General features: G+C 37.7%; 1 protein-coding gene across 3 annotated transcripts in view; it reads right to left on the bottom strand.

Moving 5' to 3' along the window:
• Nucleotides 1-3280: 3280 nt before the first annotated feature.
• Nucleotides 3281-17572, bottom strand: part of ulk2 (unc-51 like autophagy activating kinase 2) — a 37802-nt gene continuing 23510 nt past the window's right edge. The window contains exons 15-27 of one of the 3 annotated variants that reach the window (XM_084418967.1): nt 15836-15985; nt 14167-14312; nt 13961-14044; nt 12626-12897; nt 12343-12539; nt 11580-11689; nt 11248-11382; nt 10869-11080; nt 9172-9350; nt 8963-9081; nt 7522-7679; nt 7289-7424; nt 3281-5125 (exon numbers count right to left, since the gene is read on the bottom strand). In XM_084418967.1, the coding sequence (XP_084275093.1) occupies nt 5061-5125; nt 7289-7424; nt 7522-7679; nt 8963-9081; nt 9172-9350; nt 10869-11080; nt 11248-11382; nt 11580-11689; nt 12343-12539; nt 12626-12897; nt 13961-14044; nt 14167-14312; nt 15836-15985 (1963 nt within the window). In that variant the 3' untranslated portion in view covers nt 3281-5060. The remainder of the gene's footprint in view (nt 5126-7288; nt 7425-7521; nt 7680-8962; nt 9082-9171; nt 9351-10868; nt 11081-11247; nt 11383-11579; nt 11690-12342; nt 12540-12625; nt 12898-13960; nt 14045-14166; nt 14313-15835; nt 15986-17572) is intronic. The other 2 variants (XM_084418968.1, XM_084418969.1) reach the window with 2 other exon arrangements.

Raw genomic sequence — 17572 nt, 5'->3', positions numbered from 1 at the left:
TGTCAAATCTTCATCTCATATGAGTGTAGATAAATGTAATCATAAGTTTGTTTATGTGTCGGTCAATTCTAAGGTGTGTCGGTGTGTCACGTATTCTAAGTATACTTGGCTTAACTCTTTTGATTGAGGAGCCTATTAAATACTTTTTTAACACATAGTTTTACATAATGTCTTATAAACTTACATCGTTTGAAAATATTGATTCATAAAGAAAGCAGATATGTTCCTAATTCTGAGTATCTGTATTTTTTGTGTAGGCTAGTCCACTGGTAGTGTCCATTATTTACTTCACCTCTACTTAAAATACAGATAAATGTAGCTTATATTTCAAGTATAAAAATGAATACCTAAATAGGAACATAGTAGTATACTTAAAGTGAAAAAATTATATATAAATAGTAATCTATAGGCTGTGTTAAGTTCATTTAAAGACTTAAAACAAAATATACTTCTAAACCAGTAGTTTACTGAGTTTACTTACATAAACTAAAAAAAAATGTGCTACAAGTATTTGACTAGTAAACTATCAATATACCTATAAGTTCACTTGTATAGTTGCAGTGCAAATGAAAAACGTAGTGTAAACTAGGTGTATACCCATAGACATAATAAATACATGTATTTATTATGTCTATGTGTATACCTACTCAGTCAGTTTACTACTGTTACACTTAAAGTATACTTAAAAGTATACTTTTATACATCAAAAAGTGAGCAAATTTAGTCCCACTGACTCCCACAGTATTGAAAAAGTAGGCTACAATTACAAGTATACTACTACTACTAGCACAAGGATATTAGAATACTTAGGCTACTACATACAGTATACTTGACTGAAGTGTATAGCCCACTGAATAAATGTAACTTAAAGTGTACCGTAGCCTAGTTATTTTTGTAAGGGTGGGGAATTAGGGAGGTAATAATCTGAAAGGGGTCAGAATTTGGCACAAAAAAAAAGCAGCACTCCAAACAGGATTTATAACTGTAAATTGTGTGAACGAAGATACCTCAATGTGTAGGCCAAAGCAAATTTAGCCAAGCATTAAAGTTTCACCTTACCATCAATAATATTTCTGAGGTGACCAGACGTCCCGAAATCTAAGCTGCTGTCCCGAGTCCCGAATCCTTGTCCCGAAAATTATGCTAAAGCAAAATCTTGAGTAGTTATTGTCTGATAAAACATTAAAAACTGTCCGTGGATGTTGAGTCGTCCTGCTTGCAGCCGCGAGGACAGTGAATGTGCAGGCAGCCAGTCGTAAAGGATCGATTGATTGCAAAAAAAAAACCCTTTTTTGTCGGGTTACACAAAGCAAATCATCTACACAATTATTTAGTTTTCTTATTTAATGACCGACAATTTAGTTGTAATAATAATTTTGGCATAAGGCTTAGCGTTAGGCTATAGCCTGAAAGGTCTGATTTACGCACTGTTACAACAGTCATTGGTTTTTTTTTTTTTTTTTTTTTCACAATGACATTTGAGTTCATGACTTTAATGTTGTTTTTTTGTGGCAGACTAAAGACTAATGACAGACTGTTGATCTTTGAATAAAAATATGTTTGGTTCAGGTTTGAAATTCACTATCTTTTATTAGAGGCTATGCAGTCTAATATCATATAGGCCTACTATGTTTTTGTTTATGTTTTCATAAAATCGTTCTGAAAGTGATTCCAACAATATCGTTTCTCTGTGCCGTTATTGTTATGTCTTTGTGAAAGCTGCTATTCTTTAACCCTCAGAGAGTCTTCGGTCACTTCTGACCGAAAAAATTTCTGTTTTGAATTTTAAAAAATCACAGCTTCATCGGAAGGTTATGATAGCCTACTTGGTGACTTTTATGGCATTAGGTATGTGTATGCAAAAAAAAATTGAGGTCATGATCCGAGCATGCTAAGTGGTCGTAAAAAAAATAGTCACTCAGTGCCTTCGGTCAAAAATGACCGACCCATAGGAAATGAATGGGAAATTTACAAAAACACATGTTGAAATATGAAATGTACAATCTACAAATCGGCCACGATTCTAAAAAAAAGTACACCGCAGTAAAGGGGTGACACTCTACAACATCAAGAGTGCAAAAAATTCACACCCACCCACACACACACACATAGAAACACACTTTTATACACATACACACCAATAAATTCAGATTACAAAAAATCTGTTTTGAATTTTTAAAAATCACAGCTTCATTGGAATGTTACGAAACTTGGTGACTTTCTGGCATTAGGTATGTGAACACAGAAAAAAATTGAGGTCATGATCCGAGAATGCTAAGTGGTCGTAAAAAAAAATAGTCACACTCATGGTCTTCGGTCAAAAATGACCCCCATAGGAAATGAATGGGAAATTGACAAAAACACACAAATTCGCTACAAATCGGCCACGATGCAGAAAAAAAGTGCTCAGCAATGAAGGGGTGAAACTCTAAAACATCAAGAGTGAAAAACATAACATAATTAATAATTATAATTAATATATATATATATATATATATATATAATTAATATAATAATTATTAAAATAATAATTAATAAAATGTTATAAACCTTGGCAAAAAGTATTATTTGACAATTTCTAAAAAAATACAATCAATCCACATCTTAAAAGTAAGTAATTTGGTCCAAAAACAACTAGAATTCACAAGCATCTCCATTTAGAGCTATTACAGGCATCTAGTGGTAAACCCATGCAATAACATGATTTATTTAATTTTATGTTTAATAAATTGATTTTTTTTTTTTTTTAAATTTTTTTTTCTGAAAGCCTAGTCTCTATTTTAACCGAAAATACCGCATAGAAAAATAAAATAAAAAATAATAATAATTAAAAAAAAACATTATTTTCAATGGCAAAAAATGGACTATAAATATTGCATAAATATTAATAAGTTCAATCAAATTGTCTCAAAATACTAAATTAAAAAGAATAAATATTATAGAACAAAAATAAATTGCATTGGTTTTTACTGGGATGGAGGAAGTTTCATTTTTAGGTGTCCGGTCACTTCTGACCGGGAAGGCACTGAGTGTGACTGCTAAGACTCTCTGAGGGTTAATATTGAGAACGATTTTTAGAACTATATCATTATCGTTATATGTTTAGTTATCATCCTTGCTGTGACCGTGCCTTTAGGTAGTAAATAAATCATCACTCTTGTAAAATCATATCTGTGTTCTGCTACTGCTGTCACCTGTGCTGCACTTTCATTATTTCCTTTGTAGCAAATACAGCAGCATACCTCTGCAAAGCACATAATCGGAGACTCAGATAACAGGATACAATTGATCTGTTTAATAAAAGCTGTATTTCTACAGTTTCAGACAACATAGATGCCCTTGGTAAAACACACATTGATTAAAACATTTTGTCACTGAAAGTCAAGGGATCATGAACCCTCAGGCTGCATCGACCGTGATCATGTGGTGTTGGGCTGTGATAGGCTGGTTTATTCGGAAAGGGAAAGTTGCAAATGGAAGGGCAAGTACATTCTAATGTTCCACAGGTACATGTGCTCTGTACTAGTCTTCTCTAATGGATCATCTGTACACAATTCTGCTCACACCTGGATAAGGAAGTCCGACAACTACAGATATGCATGGATTTTGTATAACAAAGTGGCAGAAAGGACATCAGCCTTCTCTTTCTGTACAGTAAAAGGCTTTGTAGGCTCACGGGAGGGGCCGTTATTAAAAATAAAAACACAGGCAGAGTGCAGGAGAGAGGGAGCGAGGTGTTCAAAACACATACAAGGGAAAGTAGACTACCCGAAGTCATGCTTTCAGTTCTTCAGTATCCTGAAACTGGCCACTGCATCTGGGAAGAGCAGTTACACAAACACTGTCCTGAGCACAGTGGACGAACGGGGAAAAGCAGAGCCTGGCAGTGGGCCGCACTCTCTCCCATTTACCTGCAACACCCACGTCCCGCACAGTCAAAGTATTGTCGTACACAAGATATTCATGGGCGTTAGTCAAGAGCTGCCATGCAAAGTGAGGTCTCGAAGAACCTGTGGAAGTTGTCCTATTACCTCTACAACAAAATAAAAAACCTAAAAACAAGGAAATCTTGTGCTCTTCGTTCGAGAGGCAGGGATGGCGGCGGCAGCATCTACCTTCTTCAATCAAGCTGTGCTCGCTCGCATTCACTCCAAAATAAAAACACACATGTAGAATGTACAAGTATTTACAGCTCACGCACGTCAGTTAAAAAAAGCTACAGTATTAATATGAACATAAAAACGTTTCAGTACGGCTGAATCAAAAGGTAAGTAACGACTCAAGTATTTTGACCATTATGTCTGATTCACCATGAGGCTGTTACGAGACGCCGATGTCCGACCTGATGCTCACGGGCCTTCCAGACACTCATTTTCAGAGGATTATAGATATGGAAATGAGAAGCACCTGGAGCCACACGCTGATCTTGGATCATCATCTCCACCTTCTCCCAGATGTCCCAGGACAAGCGTCTTCCACATCTGCCTCAATAAAGTGCATTTGCTTCAAAACTGATTTTGTAAATACTACAGATTCCTCTTAAGTTCGACCACGTGACTGTGTATGTGTGGTACCAGTAATTACAGTCCAACATTGGGCTGCACATCCGCCCCATGTCGTCTTTCAACACTATCATCAACGACACTAAAACCAATAAATAATCAGAGCAATAGAGTGCAGTATAAAACAATAAGATGAACTGATTTGCATTGACGGTCATTGTTGGGCCTTTGAAGATTCCCAGTCCAAAATCCTTTCAGTTTATGTAAAAAAGAGAAATGATGTCGTAAAAACAGAAGATGAATCTAAATGCAGTTCCAGAGGCTTTTTTCGTACTATGAAGTCTCTGTTTAATTTTCATCTTTGGTAGTGAACTTGTGCACATCCTTCTCAAAATGTCATCTGCAAAAAAAAAAAAACTGTAATACTTGGTCTGTTGCTTGTGATTGAAAAGAATCAAAAGGAACTGAAAGTGCTTTGACTGCTACAAAACAAAAACAAGGGATTTGTTTAGTCTTCTTCGTAGTTTGAGAGGATGATGGTCCCTGGAGTGAAAGTCTTTATTCGTACAGGGTAACGGTGCAGTAACACAAAGCTGAGATCCTCCGGTCCACACTTGCCTTGTCTGTGCAAAGGAAACACAAAGCAGTTAACAAAGACACATGAACGAGATGTTTTAACAATCCTGGATCGAAATGATTCCAGCAGTGTTGTTTTAGTATTATTTTATACTATTACGACTCGGTGTGCGTTTAATATATTTTTTTATAATATCAGTTTGCATTTGAATTTTAGTGTAAATTTGAGATCTTTTGTTATTTGCTTTTGTCGTTTTATTCGTTTTTGTTGACTATATCTATTTAGCTTTAACTTCTACTTAGTTTAAGTAGCTGCCAAGGTAACATTTTGTTTCATTTTTCATCTAATATTGAGTTAACAACAATGGGTTACTGTTCCTTATCAATTCTATTAACGATTCTTTCAGAACTTTTGACAAACCACCAGCCTATATTTGATCCAAACTGTATGCTAAACAAAAATAGTGTAACAATGTTCTTAAAGTGTATCTTTTAGTATTCAATGTCATTTGAACAACCAGTCAGAAGTCACACTTTGCTGTTCAATTCCGACAGTTAATTTCGAGTCTTTTTGACCAATTTATTGAACTAGAATCATAAGAGAACCAGACTATATTGGTCACATCAGCAAAAAAACCATCATCAAAATCATTTGAATATTTTTTTTTTTAACCCTCTGGTGCAGTTTGTTCATTTTAACTGAAAATCTTTACGTATTTTAAAACATTTTTTTACTTCATTGGAATGGTACGAAACTTGGTAAAGGTTTTGGCACTTGCTATGTGAACAAAAAAATGGAAATGAATAGGAGACGAATTTCATCTAGTGGAAACATTTGGTACTGCACACAAACAAAGTCTAAAAGAAAGCTAATTTTTTGAGATATCAAGCTCAAATATGGAGCACAACTTGTTTAGATGTATGGCTTTGATTTTCTCAGACTAAAACATGTTTTGTAAAATATATATTTCATATTAAAAAAATTCATAATAATAAACTTATACTTCTATACCTTCATTTTAGTTTCACTTAAAAAATTTTTTTTTTGCCAAGTGTCTTCTTTAAAGCTACACTGTGTAATTTTTTTTTGTTGATTCTTAGCAAAAAACACTTAGTTCTTTCAAAAATATATGTGCTCATTAATGTATATTTACTTCTTTCAAGTAATAAAGTATTCTCGTAAGTTTATAATCTACCATTGAAAGTACATACGGGTGAGGGGTTCGAATGCCGGTCGCCATGTTGCCCCTCCATCTTGAAACTACATTAGCCAAAGAGGGACATACCTGTAAATTCAAGCTTCGCCTTTCGCGCTTTACACTCAGTGACTCAGAGACGAATGCGAGGGGGAGATTACTCGCGACTGCTGGCAGATTTGAAAGATTGCTGATGGAGGATCACGCCTATTTTCGAGGACATGTAGCAGAGTCGCCAAGGAAGCGAAAGAGAGAATTAAAACGTCAACGCGACAGGCAAATCAGCAAGACCAAAGTCAATACTGGAGTAACTTTTTCCAGATGGAAAGAGCTCATGAGGAGCAAAGATTTTAAAATGGACGCCGAAGTTGCCTTCTTTCTTCTCGACAGGTAATTCAGCCTATTTGTGTAAATTCGAAGTTTTATAGTTGCTTGTCTAACCATAGCATGGTTGTGCATAACGCCAGAACGACCTCTAGTATAACTTGCGTTACTTTTCCTCACGTCAATGGTGAAAAAGTATTGTTTACCTTGTAACATAAATCTGTGCTGCGACGGATCACAGGTGATAGTTTTAAAGGCGCAATTGGACGAAGTCGAACTGGAAGCCATGTTAATCTTGGAATAATACGGCCACCGTAGGAGTTAAAACGCCCTCGAATTTGAAAGGAACAGAAACTAATATTCACTGGGTAGTCATATACAATTTCACTGCTAGATGGGGGAAAATATCACACAGTGTAGCTTTAAAAAGAGACCAAACTTAAGTCTGTGCTCCAAAGCTTTCAGGAATTAGGTCAGTTTCATTTTCAGGTCTATGCTCAAAATGTGGTTAACAGGTGATAAATGGATCATAACTATTCCATAAATATTATTTAGTACCATGAAATCCCCTAAAAATACAAAGTATTCAATAAAAAAACATTATTGAACTAAAAATATAGTACAATCATTTCATTGAAATAAAACATGAGCAGCACCAGAGGATTAAAACTGATTTTTAAATTCACTCACATTTGATGACGTTCTCTACATCAGCTGGGTCCTGGAGGATCTTGGACAGGCCTTCCAGCAGCATGGATGCCTTGTTGTAGCGATATGCGATGTCCTCTGTCTGCTGAAACATCTCGTCTAGTGCGGCCGACTGCACCTGTAACACACATACACAAACATGACGCCAATGTTAGCCACTCGTAAAATCACGCAACAAAGCTCCAAGTTAGGCTGCCATGACCGTCCTCACTCACCAACTCTACAGCATGGTTATAAATGAGCTTCTCAGCTGTAACGCTGTTGATCTCGTCCACAAATCGCTGCTTGTCAGAGAAGAAGTGGTTGAGTTTGTCCGTGAGGCGGCGGCACAGGGAAATGCAGCTCTTGTAGCGCTCGTTCAGACTCTTGACCACTGAAGTTCAGAGAGAAAGTACGTTATTCGCTACATCAGTGATTCTCAACCTTTTTGACTCCCAACATTTGAAGGTCCCCCAAGATATTTCTGGTGCTTCTGCTGTAATAACAAATCTGCTCATTTTCAAACTTTATTTACAGAAACTAGCAGTCACAATTACATTTCCTAACTCCAGAAGTGTCAATAGCAATGGTCTTTAGGGTTTACACTTGTACACCAATTCATTTACACGTCATTTTACAAATAGCAATTTTTACCCAATAAAATATTCTAGAGCTTGGTATAACTAGAACATTTTACAGCAATTTTAAAAATGCCCATGACTTAGTTGCTGTTTTATTAACATCATAAAAATATGATGTTAAAGGGATACTCCACTTTTTTGGGAAATAGGCTCATTTTACAACTCCCCCAGAGTTAAACAGTTGAGTTTTACCGTTTTCGTAATAATCAAGAAACTTTGCTGCCGTACCATGAGTCCAGCAGGCGTAGTGATATGACGCAGCGCCTGAAAATAGGTCTAATAGGTTAGACAAACTTAGTCCCGGTCACGTTGGAAGTTACTGAGCTGGGGACTATTTTCAGGCGCTGCGTCATATCATTACGCCTGCTGGACTCATGGTACGGCAGCAAAGTTTCTTGATTATTACGCAGGAATGAGAGTACAGTTCCTAGCCATATCAGCCTAGAAAATCGCAACTTTTCATTTTCCGTCGGTCTTAGTACACGATGTAACTACAGAAGAGTCAAGTTTTAAATATGAAAAATATCGAAACTCTTTGGTCATTTTTTTGAGAGAGATGCTAATGGTCTTGTCCGATTCAATGATCTATGCTAAGCTATGCTAAAAGTGGTACCGCCAGACCCGGAGTTCGGCTGAATGGATTCGAAAACGGTAAAACTCAACTGTTTAACTCTGGGGGAGTTGTAAAATGAGCCTATTTCCCAAAAAAGTGGAGTATCCCTTTAAATAATGATGGTATTGTTTTTAGCTTATATTTATTTTAGTTTTGTCTTATTTTAAATCATTTATTAAAATCATTTTAACTAAATATCATACATTTTACTACATAGTTTTTACTATTTTCATATTTACTATTGTTTTAAAATCCATTAGTCCACCAGGCCCATATTTCCATTTTTCTTGATAATGAGAGCCCTGCACACCTAAGTCCTAATAATCATTTTAGGGCTCTGGGGAAGCGGTTGACTCTGTAACAATTCAACCTCACGTATACATGCACTTATTGTCATCCGAGTCATGAAATGTCTCAGCTCACCTTGTTTGACGGCCGAGGAAGGATTGAGCTTGGCAGACTTGATCTGAGCTTTGGCCAGATGCAGCGAGGAGGCCAGCAGCTGTGCGGCTTTCATATACAACACCAGCTGCTCCACCTGCCTGTGTGAGATGATGATCAAAACATTATATACTGCACGTTATGAGGTCTCACTGTTAAAGGTCCCGTGTGTTCGAGCGCACTGTTCTTACCCCCACTCCTTACTGAGCTGACTGATCTGGTCCACCACCACGCTGTCCTGAGGAGGATAGAGAGAGGCGGCGGACGCACCCAGATCAGGTCCTCCGGCCCGTAGAGAAGCGATCTCCAGCACACAATCCGTAAAGGACAGCATCATCCGCAGGTGCATCAGGGTGTCTGTGTGCTCACGCTGCCAAACACACACATAAACCTGTTAGTGTTTCCCAAGAAAAGCTTTATCCAGTACAGACTGTTCTCTGTGTGTAACAGGATGAATTGATGTGCTTTAACTGAAATCCTGAGCTATATGACCAGTATAAAAGGATTGAGCAACTAGATCACCAGTGTTATTTTAGTATTATTAATATACTATTATATTAGCTTTTATATAGCTATTATTTTTATATTTTCAGTTTTTATTTTAATTTTAGTTTAAGTTTTAGTAATTTTGCTGTGCCTTTAAAAAAAAAACTTATTTCTATTTAGATTTTATTTTTTACTTCAGTTTTAGTTTAATGATTTCAGCGCTTGAACTTACACCATATTTTATTGCAAACTTGTTTTCCATCATATATTCATATTTTATTTTATTTCAGCTTTGTTTCAATAGTTTTAGTTAACAATAAATACACTGCTTGGTGACGTGACTGTTCTGAGTAACCTAGTCACAGGACTTTAGTTGGCCAATATTAGAGTTTTCTATTTATTTATTTATTTATGTATTGGTATTGGCCAAATAGTGAATACATAATTGTTCATTCTCATTTCCCTTATTTTAATATTTTGATTACCCTTACACATCTAACACTCATTTAAAGTTAATTATTTAGTTAACACTGTTCAGGATTAGTTAACCCAAAAAACATGAACAATTACTCACCCGACTTTTGTTCATCTCCAAAACACAAATGAACATCTTTTGAATGAAATCTGAGAGCTTTCTGTCCCTCCATTGACAGCTACGCAACTACAACTTTGACGCTTCAAAAAGTTCATAAAGAGATCGTAAAAAGAATCCATATGAATTGAGTGGTTTAGTCCAAATTTTCTGATGAGACACGATCACTTATATGATGAGTCTTTTATTCACATATAAACGTTCATCATTGAACATAAACAGAAGCTCATCCATATTTGCTTGATGTGTGAGAACAAACCTCATTGGTTCTTGCAGAAGCTTAAACGTGCTGAACGTGGGTTTGGAACGACATGAGGGTGAGTAACTCATGAGAATTGTCATTTTTGGGGGAACTATCCCTTTAAATGTAATATTTAGCTAATCTCAAAATTATTTTTCATAATCCGCATTACAATGTTGTGATGCCTAAATTCAATTGTAGCTTTTAAAAAGACCAATTTGAGTTTTTAGCATTTTATTTTTAATCTATTTAGACAAAATAATGTGGAATTATAATATTTGGTCTTGGTCCATTCCCAGTCCCACTCCCCTCTCTCTGCCCCATCACTAATGTTCTCTCAAAATAAAGGCAAAAAAGCCCAGAACATACATTTAATACGTCAGTTATTGTTCATTACATGAAAACAATTATTGGATTATCTGTATTTAATATCTGTGCATCTGAGACTGCTGATATTATACGGCATATTGTGAGTCAATGTCTTAATATGAACACAGACTAAATTAGACTAAAAATTTGACAAGTAAAATCAGTGGTGCAAGCTGTATTCTACATGTTAGCTCTCTCACCTCCATCAGCGTCTCCTCCGGCAGTTCTGGCGCTTCAAAGGTGATGAATCCATCCAAGCTGGGCGGGGAGGTGCCGTAAGGAACGTAGCGCAGGCTGCTGGGAGCCGCGTCCACTCCTGGCGACGAGCTTCCGATGGTCATGCCTGGGGGAGAACCCATGTACACCTTACCGCTGGTGGAGCACAGAGAGCCGGCAGAGCTGTTGGAACCTACTGCGGACACATAGACACAGAAATCAGCCATAGCGATTACTTGAGGTAGGAATCTATTAGCTTTAGGTTAATCTGTGAAAACAGTGGCATTGTCACGGCATTAAACATGTGGTGTGGCAGCTGAAGCAGTGGTGTATGGGGCGGGTTTACGAGGCGAAGCCCCTCACCTGAGGTGGTGCGCGGGCGGGAGGCGAGATGGCTGCAGGTGGGAGGGGTGCTGCTGTTCGGGGGCGAGCCCACCGTGAACACAACGTTGCGGGGACTCGCCCCGCCCGCTGCCAAACCGCAAATCCCTGCCGGGGCTGGGAAGGGATGCACACACAGGGGTCACTCACAGACTAACACATACAAACACTGGCAGCCAATCACAGCACTTCATGCAAGCCAGCTTTCAGGAGAAGCTCAAATGATGTCAATGGGGTTGCATTTAGCAGAAATAATATTGGCATGAAAAACTGGACTTATAAAAAACTATAACAAAATGAGAAAAGGGGGCCACCTGTGTCCATGGGCCTCTCTGTGTTCAGGCTGTCTGTGCTGCCCTTGTACGGCTGTCCTCCTAAAGTGATCCGTACCGGCTGCTCAGAAAGTCTGCCAGCACTTACAGACCTGAGGAAACAAACAAGTTCAGCTTGATTTTATATGCATATGGAATTTATAATACAGGAGTCAATGACATGACACTTATTTCTTGTCCAAATCTATTCATTTATTCAAATACATAAAAAATGCAAACGATGACATCAATAAAATCCTTCTTTGATTGTTTATTTATTTTTGTTTTATGATATTTGTGTGGGGCATAAAATCATAAATGTCAGTGCCAAACAGTAAAACAGTAACTACAGTAAAAACTGTAATATTGTGAAATGTTAGAATTTAAAATTACTGTTTTCTGTTTCAATATATTTAACATTTTATTTTATTTCTGTGATGGCAAATCATTTCAGCATCGTTACTCCAGTCTTCAGTGTCACATGATCCTTCAGAAATCATTATAATACACTGATTTGCAGCTCAAGAAACTTTCCATTATCAATGTTGAAAACAGTTGTGCTGCTTAATAATTTTGTGGAAATGGCTAAAAAATCCCCAGAATTGTTCGATAATTAGAAAGTTGAAAATATGTTTGCTGAATAAGAGTATTAATCTCTATAAAAATAAAAATAATTTAACTGACCCCAAACTTTTGAACAGTAGTGTATATTATTATGCATATTATTATGCATTATCCATCAAATGTTGTCAGAACTTTTGCAGACCTGCCAAAGGAAGTCTTGCTGGCCTCTGGAGCAGGCTGTTGGCTGCTGGGATACGCCGAGCAGTGATGTGCACAGAGGTCACGTCCATCCATCAGCATCCTGATTGGGGTGGGGCTGTCAGCTATACCCTGCTGCGAGGCCAGGGCCAGGAGGTTGCACGAGGCTTGAGTTTTAGGGATTTTGAATGGAGCGTTCACCTAAATGAGAAGAAATGAGATTAGTAATGTCAAAAGCTCTTGATCTAGGCCAGAAAGACGTTTACCCGACAACTCCTGCAGCTTACCTTAGTGGGCGAGCCGATGATGGTGGGCAGCGGCGACTTTGTTAGCCAGTCAGAGGTGCGAGGGGAGGAGCCAAGGAGCTTGGTTGGGGAGGTGCCTAGGTTGCCGGGACGCCCGAGCTGAGGGGAGTGGCTGGTGGGGTAGGCGGATGAGGAGGGGTGCACTGGGTCAGACATCTGCTTGTGTAGCTTCTGCTTGTTCTGGTAGATGTCAGTCAGCGTGGGCGCACTCTGAAGACGAGTGCCCAGTAACTGGGAGGATGGCACAGGGGAACCTAAAACATAAAAAGTGTCCTTGTTTAAAAAAAAAAAAAAACATTTAAAGTTGCAATGAATGAAATTAACAACAGATCTTTTCTTCCACGGACCATCGAAAAAGAAATAAATGTAGGGCGGGGTTATTTCCATCAGCTATTGACTGGATTTTGAGATGTGGGCATTGCACTCAAAATTGAAGGCAGATGAACCTTTAGGCAAGGCAAGGCAAGGCAAGTTTATTTATATAGCACATTTCATACACAATGGCAATTCAAAGTGCTTTACATAGAATAAATAAAAATAAATAAGAATAATTAAAACAGTTTTAGAGAAAGGGGCGGGGTTTAAGCAGACTAAATGATTGGAGAAGACCAGGTATAAGGAAGGTATAAGGTATTTGTAATTGCACATTTATGTCCTGAATAAAATTAATTAACAACATGTACTTAAGGTTAGGGTTTGATTTAGGTTAGTTGCATGTGATTATGCATTATTTACTGTTATTATTATAGTAACTACATGCAACGTGTAACAAGGACACTGTAAAACGTTAACCATTTTTAAAAATGATAAATACGCATGGATGAATTTAGCTTACAATGAGATCTATAACATTCATTTCTGAGATAGATAGGGTGAATTTTCATTTTAACATTTTGCTGCTATAGCTCATCAGATGCTACATGATTCAACCACTAGGTGCCACTGCAGTTTATATATTTAAGATGTGCACCATAAGACTTCAGTGAACTGAAAGAAGGTCAGTGAGTTTGTCTGCTGTTTAGACATGATCATTGAGTTCACAGTTTTGAAGGTCTATAGGTTTGAAGAGGTTTCACACAAAAGCTCACGTGTCGCACAGTTTGTTACTACAACATGCATTGTTCCTGATTGCTTGTTGAGTTCTCAGTCATAAGGAGCAGCTGTCTCCATGGAGATTAGAAAAACGCAGACATGCTGTGACCCACCGGGAGAAAGCCACTGTGGCTAGTGCTTGTGGGACTGTTAATGGTGCCACTTTGAAGAGGAAACAGCAGTGCTGTGAGTTCTTTGGTGTCCATCTTTGACATATAAACTCACCGCCTGAGGAGCTGCGACTGCGGGCCTCGTGGCTCTGGGGGTGTCCGCAGCAGCAGTGGCCAAGCTGCTCAGGAATAGTGCCCACTGGGGAACAATTACACAGAAACAGACAGACGCACATCAAATGGGCACGTCAGGACATGTCGGACTTTAAAAATACAGTTTCCCAGTAAACATAAAACAGGAATGACAGTGGCAACTCTTACCCAGTGGAGAGGGAGAGTAGGGCCTGGAACTGCCCGTAGAGAGACGTCGCCCAACAGTTTGGACCGTATCTGCAGGGCTTGGTGACCCAGACACCATTTTAGGGAAGCCCATGGGGCTTGTGTTGGAGCGCCGCACTGTGCCTGACCTGAAGAAATAAAATAAAAAACATGGTAGCAATTTAGGGTCCAATTCTCACTTTTAACTAGTTGCTTATCATCATACATATTACTAGGACATTGGCTGTTTTTTAGTACTTAGAAAGCACATATTTATGCCTTATTTTGCTTGACCATATTCTACATCCTTTAATCCTTCCCAATACCTAAACTTTACAACTACCTGATTAACTATTAATAAGCAGTAATTAGGAGTTTATTAAGGCAAAAGTCGTAGTTAATAGTTTGTTAATAGTGAGAATTGGATCCTAATCTAAAGTGTGGCCTAAAGTGTGGTATTTGTCAACCGTACAATTGTATTTCACTGAAACCTTTTCTTAGCACAAATAACACTTTTCATAACCAACAATTATGCAATTATGTTAAACCAACGGGTCTCGATGTGATTTTATTGGATATATGATGTTAGTTCTCCTCAAGATCACATTAATAGTTTATCACATTAAATATGAATTAAATTGATCAAAAGTGACAGTAGAGACAGAAGATTTCTATTTCAAATACATGCTGTTCTTTGAACTTTAAATTCATCAAAGGATCCTGAAAAAAATCGTGGTTTCCACAAAAATATTAAGTTCCACAATATTGTTGATACTAAGAACTGTTTCTTGAGCAGCAAATCAGCATATTAGAATGTTTTCTTAAGGATCATGTGACACTGAAGACTGGAGTAATGATGCTTAAAAAAAATCAGCTTTGCCATCACAGGAATAAATTACATTACATTTCACAATATTACTGTTTTTACTGTATTTTTTTTTATTAATAAATACAGTTTTGTTGAGCGCAATATACTTCTTTTACCAACCCCAAACATTTGAATGGTAAGCCCCCTTTTTAGGCCCTTGTATATGAAACACAATTTGCAGGACGTCCTCTGTCATCAGCGTTGTTAGGGTGGGAGTTCCTCGCATTTTCTTTAACTTTAAAATGAGATACTCAATATTCCTCCCTTCCTAAACAATTCATAAATGAGCTTAGTGACACAAAAAATCACTCATGTCAAAACTTGGTAAGCTCAGAAATGTTAAACAGTTCAGTGCACTGGCACCTGGAAGACAGTTATGACTCAAAGATCAGGTCTGAATTGGTGCCCGGGGCCACTTCACCATCACCGTGCCCGAGCTGACTCACAGGGTAGTATAATGTGAACCAGCCTGGCCCTGGGCACAAGGACAGCAAGGCTGCTGTGGTGAGATTAATCACTTTTTGAGACGCAGGGCAGGTCAGAGTGAAGTAGTCTAAGCGGCTGCTGAGGTCTGGCGTGACTAATAGTGGACAAGCAACAGTCAAAATCTCCAGACTCTACTAAACACCTGCCTGAAGACCCTAAACCCATCTGTTCTCAAAGACCACTATACAAGTGAGCAAGTTTAGGAAACGGATGCAAATTCGAGAGTGACAAAAAATCTTTACCTAGCATCATAAAGACATGAATATGCCACATACAGTAAGTAGCAAAGTTAAACATTCCTGTTGTTGGATGTCTTACCTGGGAGAGCCATAGAGTGTTGTGGTTGGGCTGCTGGAGAGGTTCTGTTTGATCCGCTGGTAGTTTCGTACCTGTGTGGGCACAGGTATTGGCGTGGTCTCGCTTCGTGGCGACACCATTGGAGTCTGTCCGGTGGATGGCTGCGGTGGCCTGAGAAACCCAGAAAACAAGGTTTCAATCCAGTCAGAATGCTTTTCCAAACCCATTTAGGCCATAAAACCTCGACAAAATCCTCAAGATCAAAGTCTCATTCAAAATGCGATCGCTAAATGTGAAGTGCGAGACGTTTCCAACTTTGTCAAACGAGTTCAGCAAAAGCCGTTTCTGCTCAGAGGGCATGGCCGAACCACACGGGGCGGAGCTACAGTGTAAACACAAAGCCCTGACCAATCAGTAAGGAGGAGGGAGGAGTCGTGGGCGGAGCTTTTTAGGCAGTGACACGTGCTTGGTCCACCTACCCTCACCAGTCACAGACAAAGAAAACAAAACAGCTCGTTCTTATTTTATCAGGAACACAATGTTTTTTCACAGATGTCATGACTGGGTCAAGTGCACGCACCGTGCAAAGGTCTGATAAGAAGGAAGGGGAGCTAAAAGGGAGAAAGGAAGCTGCACATTAGTGTTTGAGCTCCAGTCTCCTGGATTATGTAATGAGTGAGGGAGGAGTGTGGGCTACACGTGAGCGGTTAACCAGGCTGCACAACAACTGCACACAAAGAGAGTTTCTTTGTTTGACCCAGAGTCAGTTCAGCATGGCACAACAAACAGGACATAAATGATGAGGCTATATACGATAATATATCTATATGTATTATATATGACACTACTGTTCAAATGTTTGGGGTCCGTAAGAAATTGAATACAGAAAAAATATATACTTTTTAAATTGATTAAAAGTGACAGTAAAGATATTTATAATGTTACAAAAATGTCTATGTAAAAAAAAAAAAGCTGTTCTTTTGAATTTTCTATTCATCAACTAATTGCAGCACAACTGTTTTGAACATTGATAATAGTAAATCAGCATATTACAATGATTTCTGAAGGATCGTGTGACACTGAAGACTGGACTATTGATGCTGAAAATTCAGCTTTGCTATCACAGGAATACATAAAAATTTGAAATATATTAAAACAGTTATTTTAAATTGTAACTCTTTTAAAGCACAAATAATTTTTTCGCTAACACTTTACAATAAGGTTTCATTAGTTAACATTAGTTAACTACTTTATTTAACATGAACTAAGAATGAACTGTATACTTATATAGTATTTGTAAATTTTATTAAATGTTAATTTCAACACTTACTAACATTATTCAAATCAAAAGTTGTATTTGTTAACATTAGTGCTGCTTTTAGCTTACAGTGATTGATCCATTCTAAACTGTGTAGTATTATTTTTTTTACCAATTTTTATTAATGTTATTTACTGTATGTACAGCACTTTGGTCGGCCAGTGGCCGTGTGTAAATGTGCTCTATAAATAAACAAACTGAACTGAAACTGATTAGTATATGCACTGTGAAGTAACATGAACGAACAATGAACGACTGTATATTTTTTTAACTAACATTAATAAAGATTAACAATGAACAATATATTTGTTACTGTACATGTAAATACATTAACTAATGTTAACTAATGAGACCTTATTGTAAAGTTTTACCTTTTTATCTTTAGCAAATCTCAAAATGAAAATTTTACACACTGCATTATAATGGTGTTGTGATCAAAT

The sequence above is a fragment of the Rutilus rutilus genome (genome assembly GCF_951802725.1).
Source record: "Rutilus rutilus genome assembly, chromosome: 9".
NCBI classification, from domain to species: Eukaryota; Metazoa; Chordata; class Actinopteri; order Cypriniformes; family Leuciscidae; genus Rutilus; species Rutilus rutilus.
Note: the sequence above shows the minus strand (reverse complement) of the source record. Positions and strands in the feature narration are given on the sequence as shown.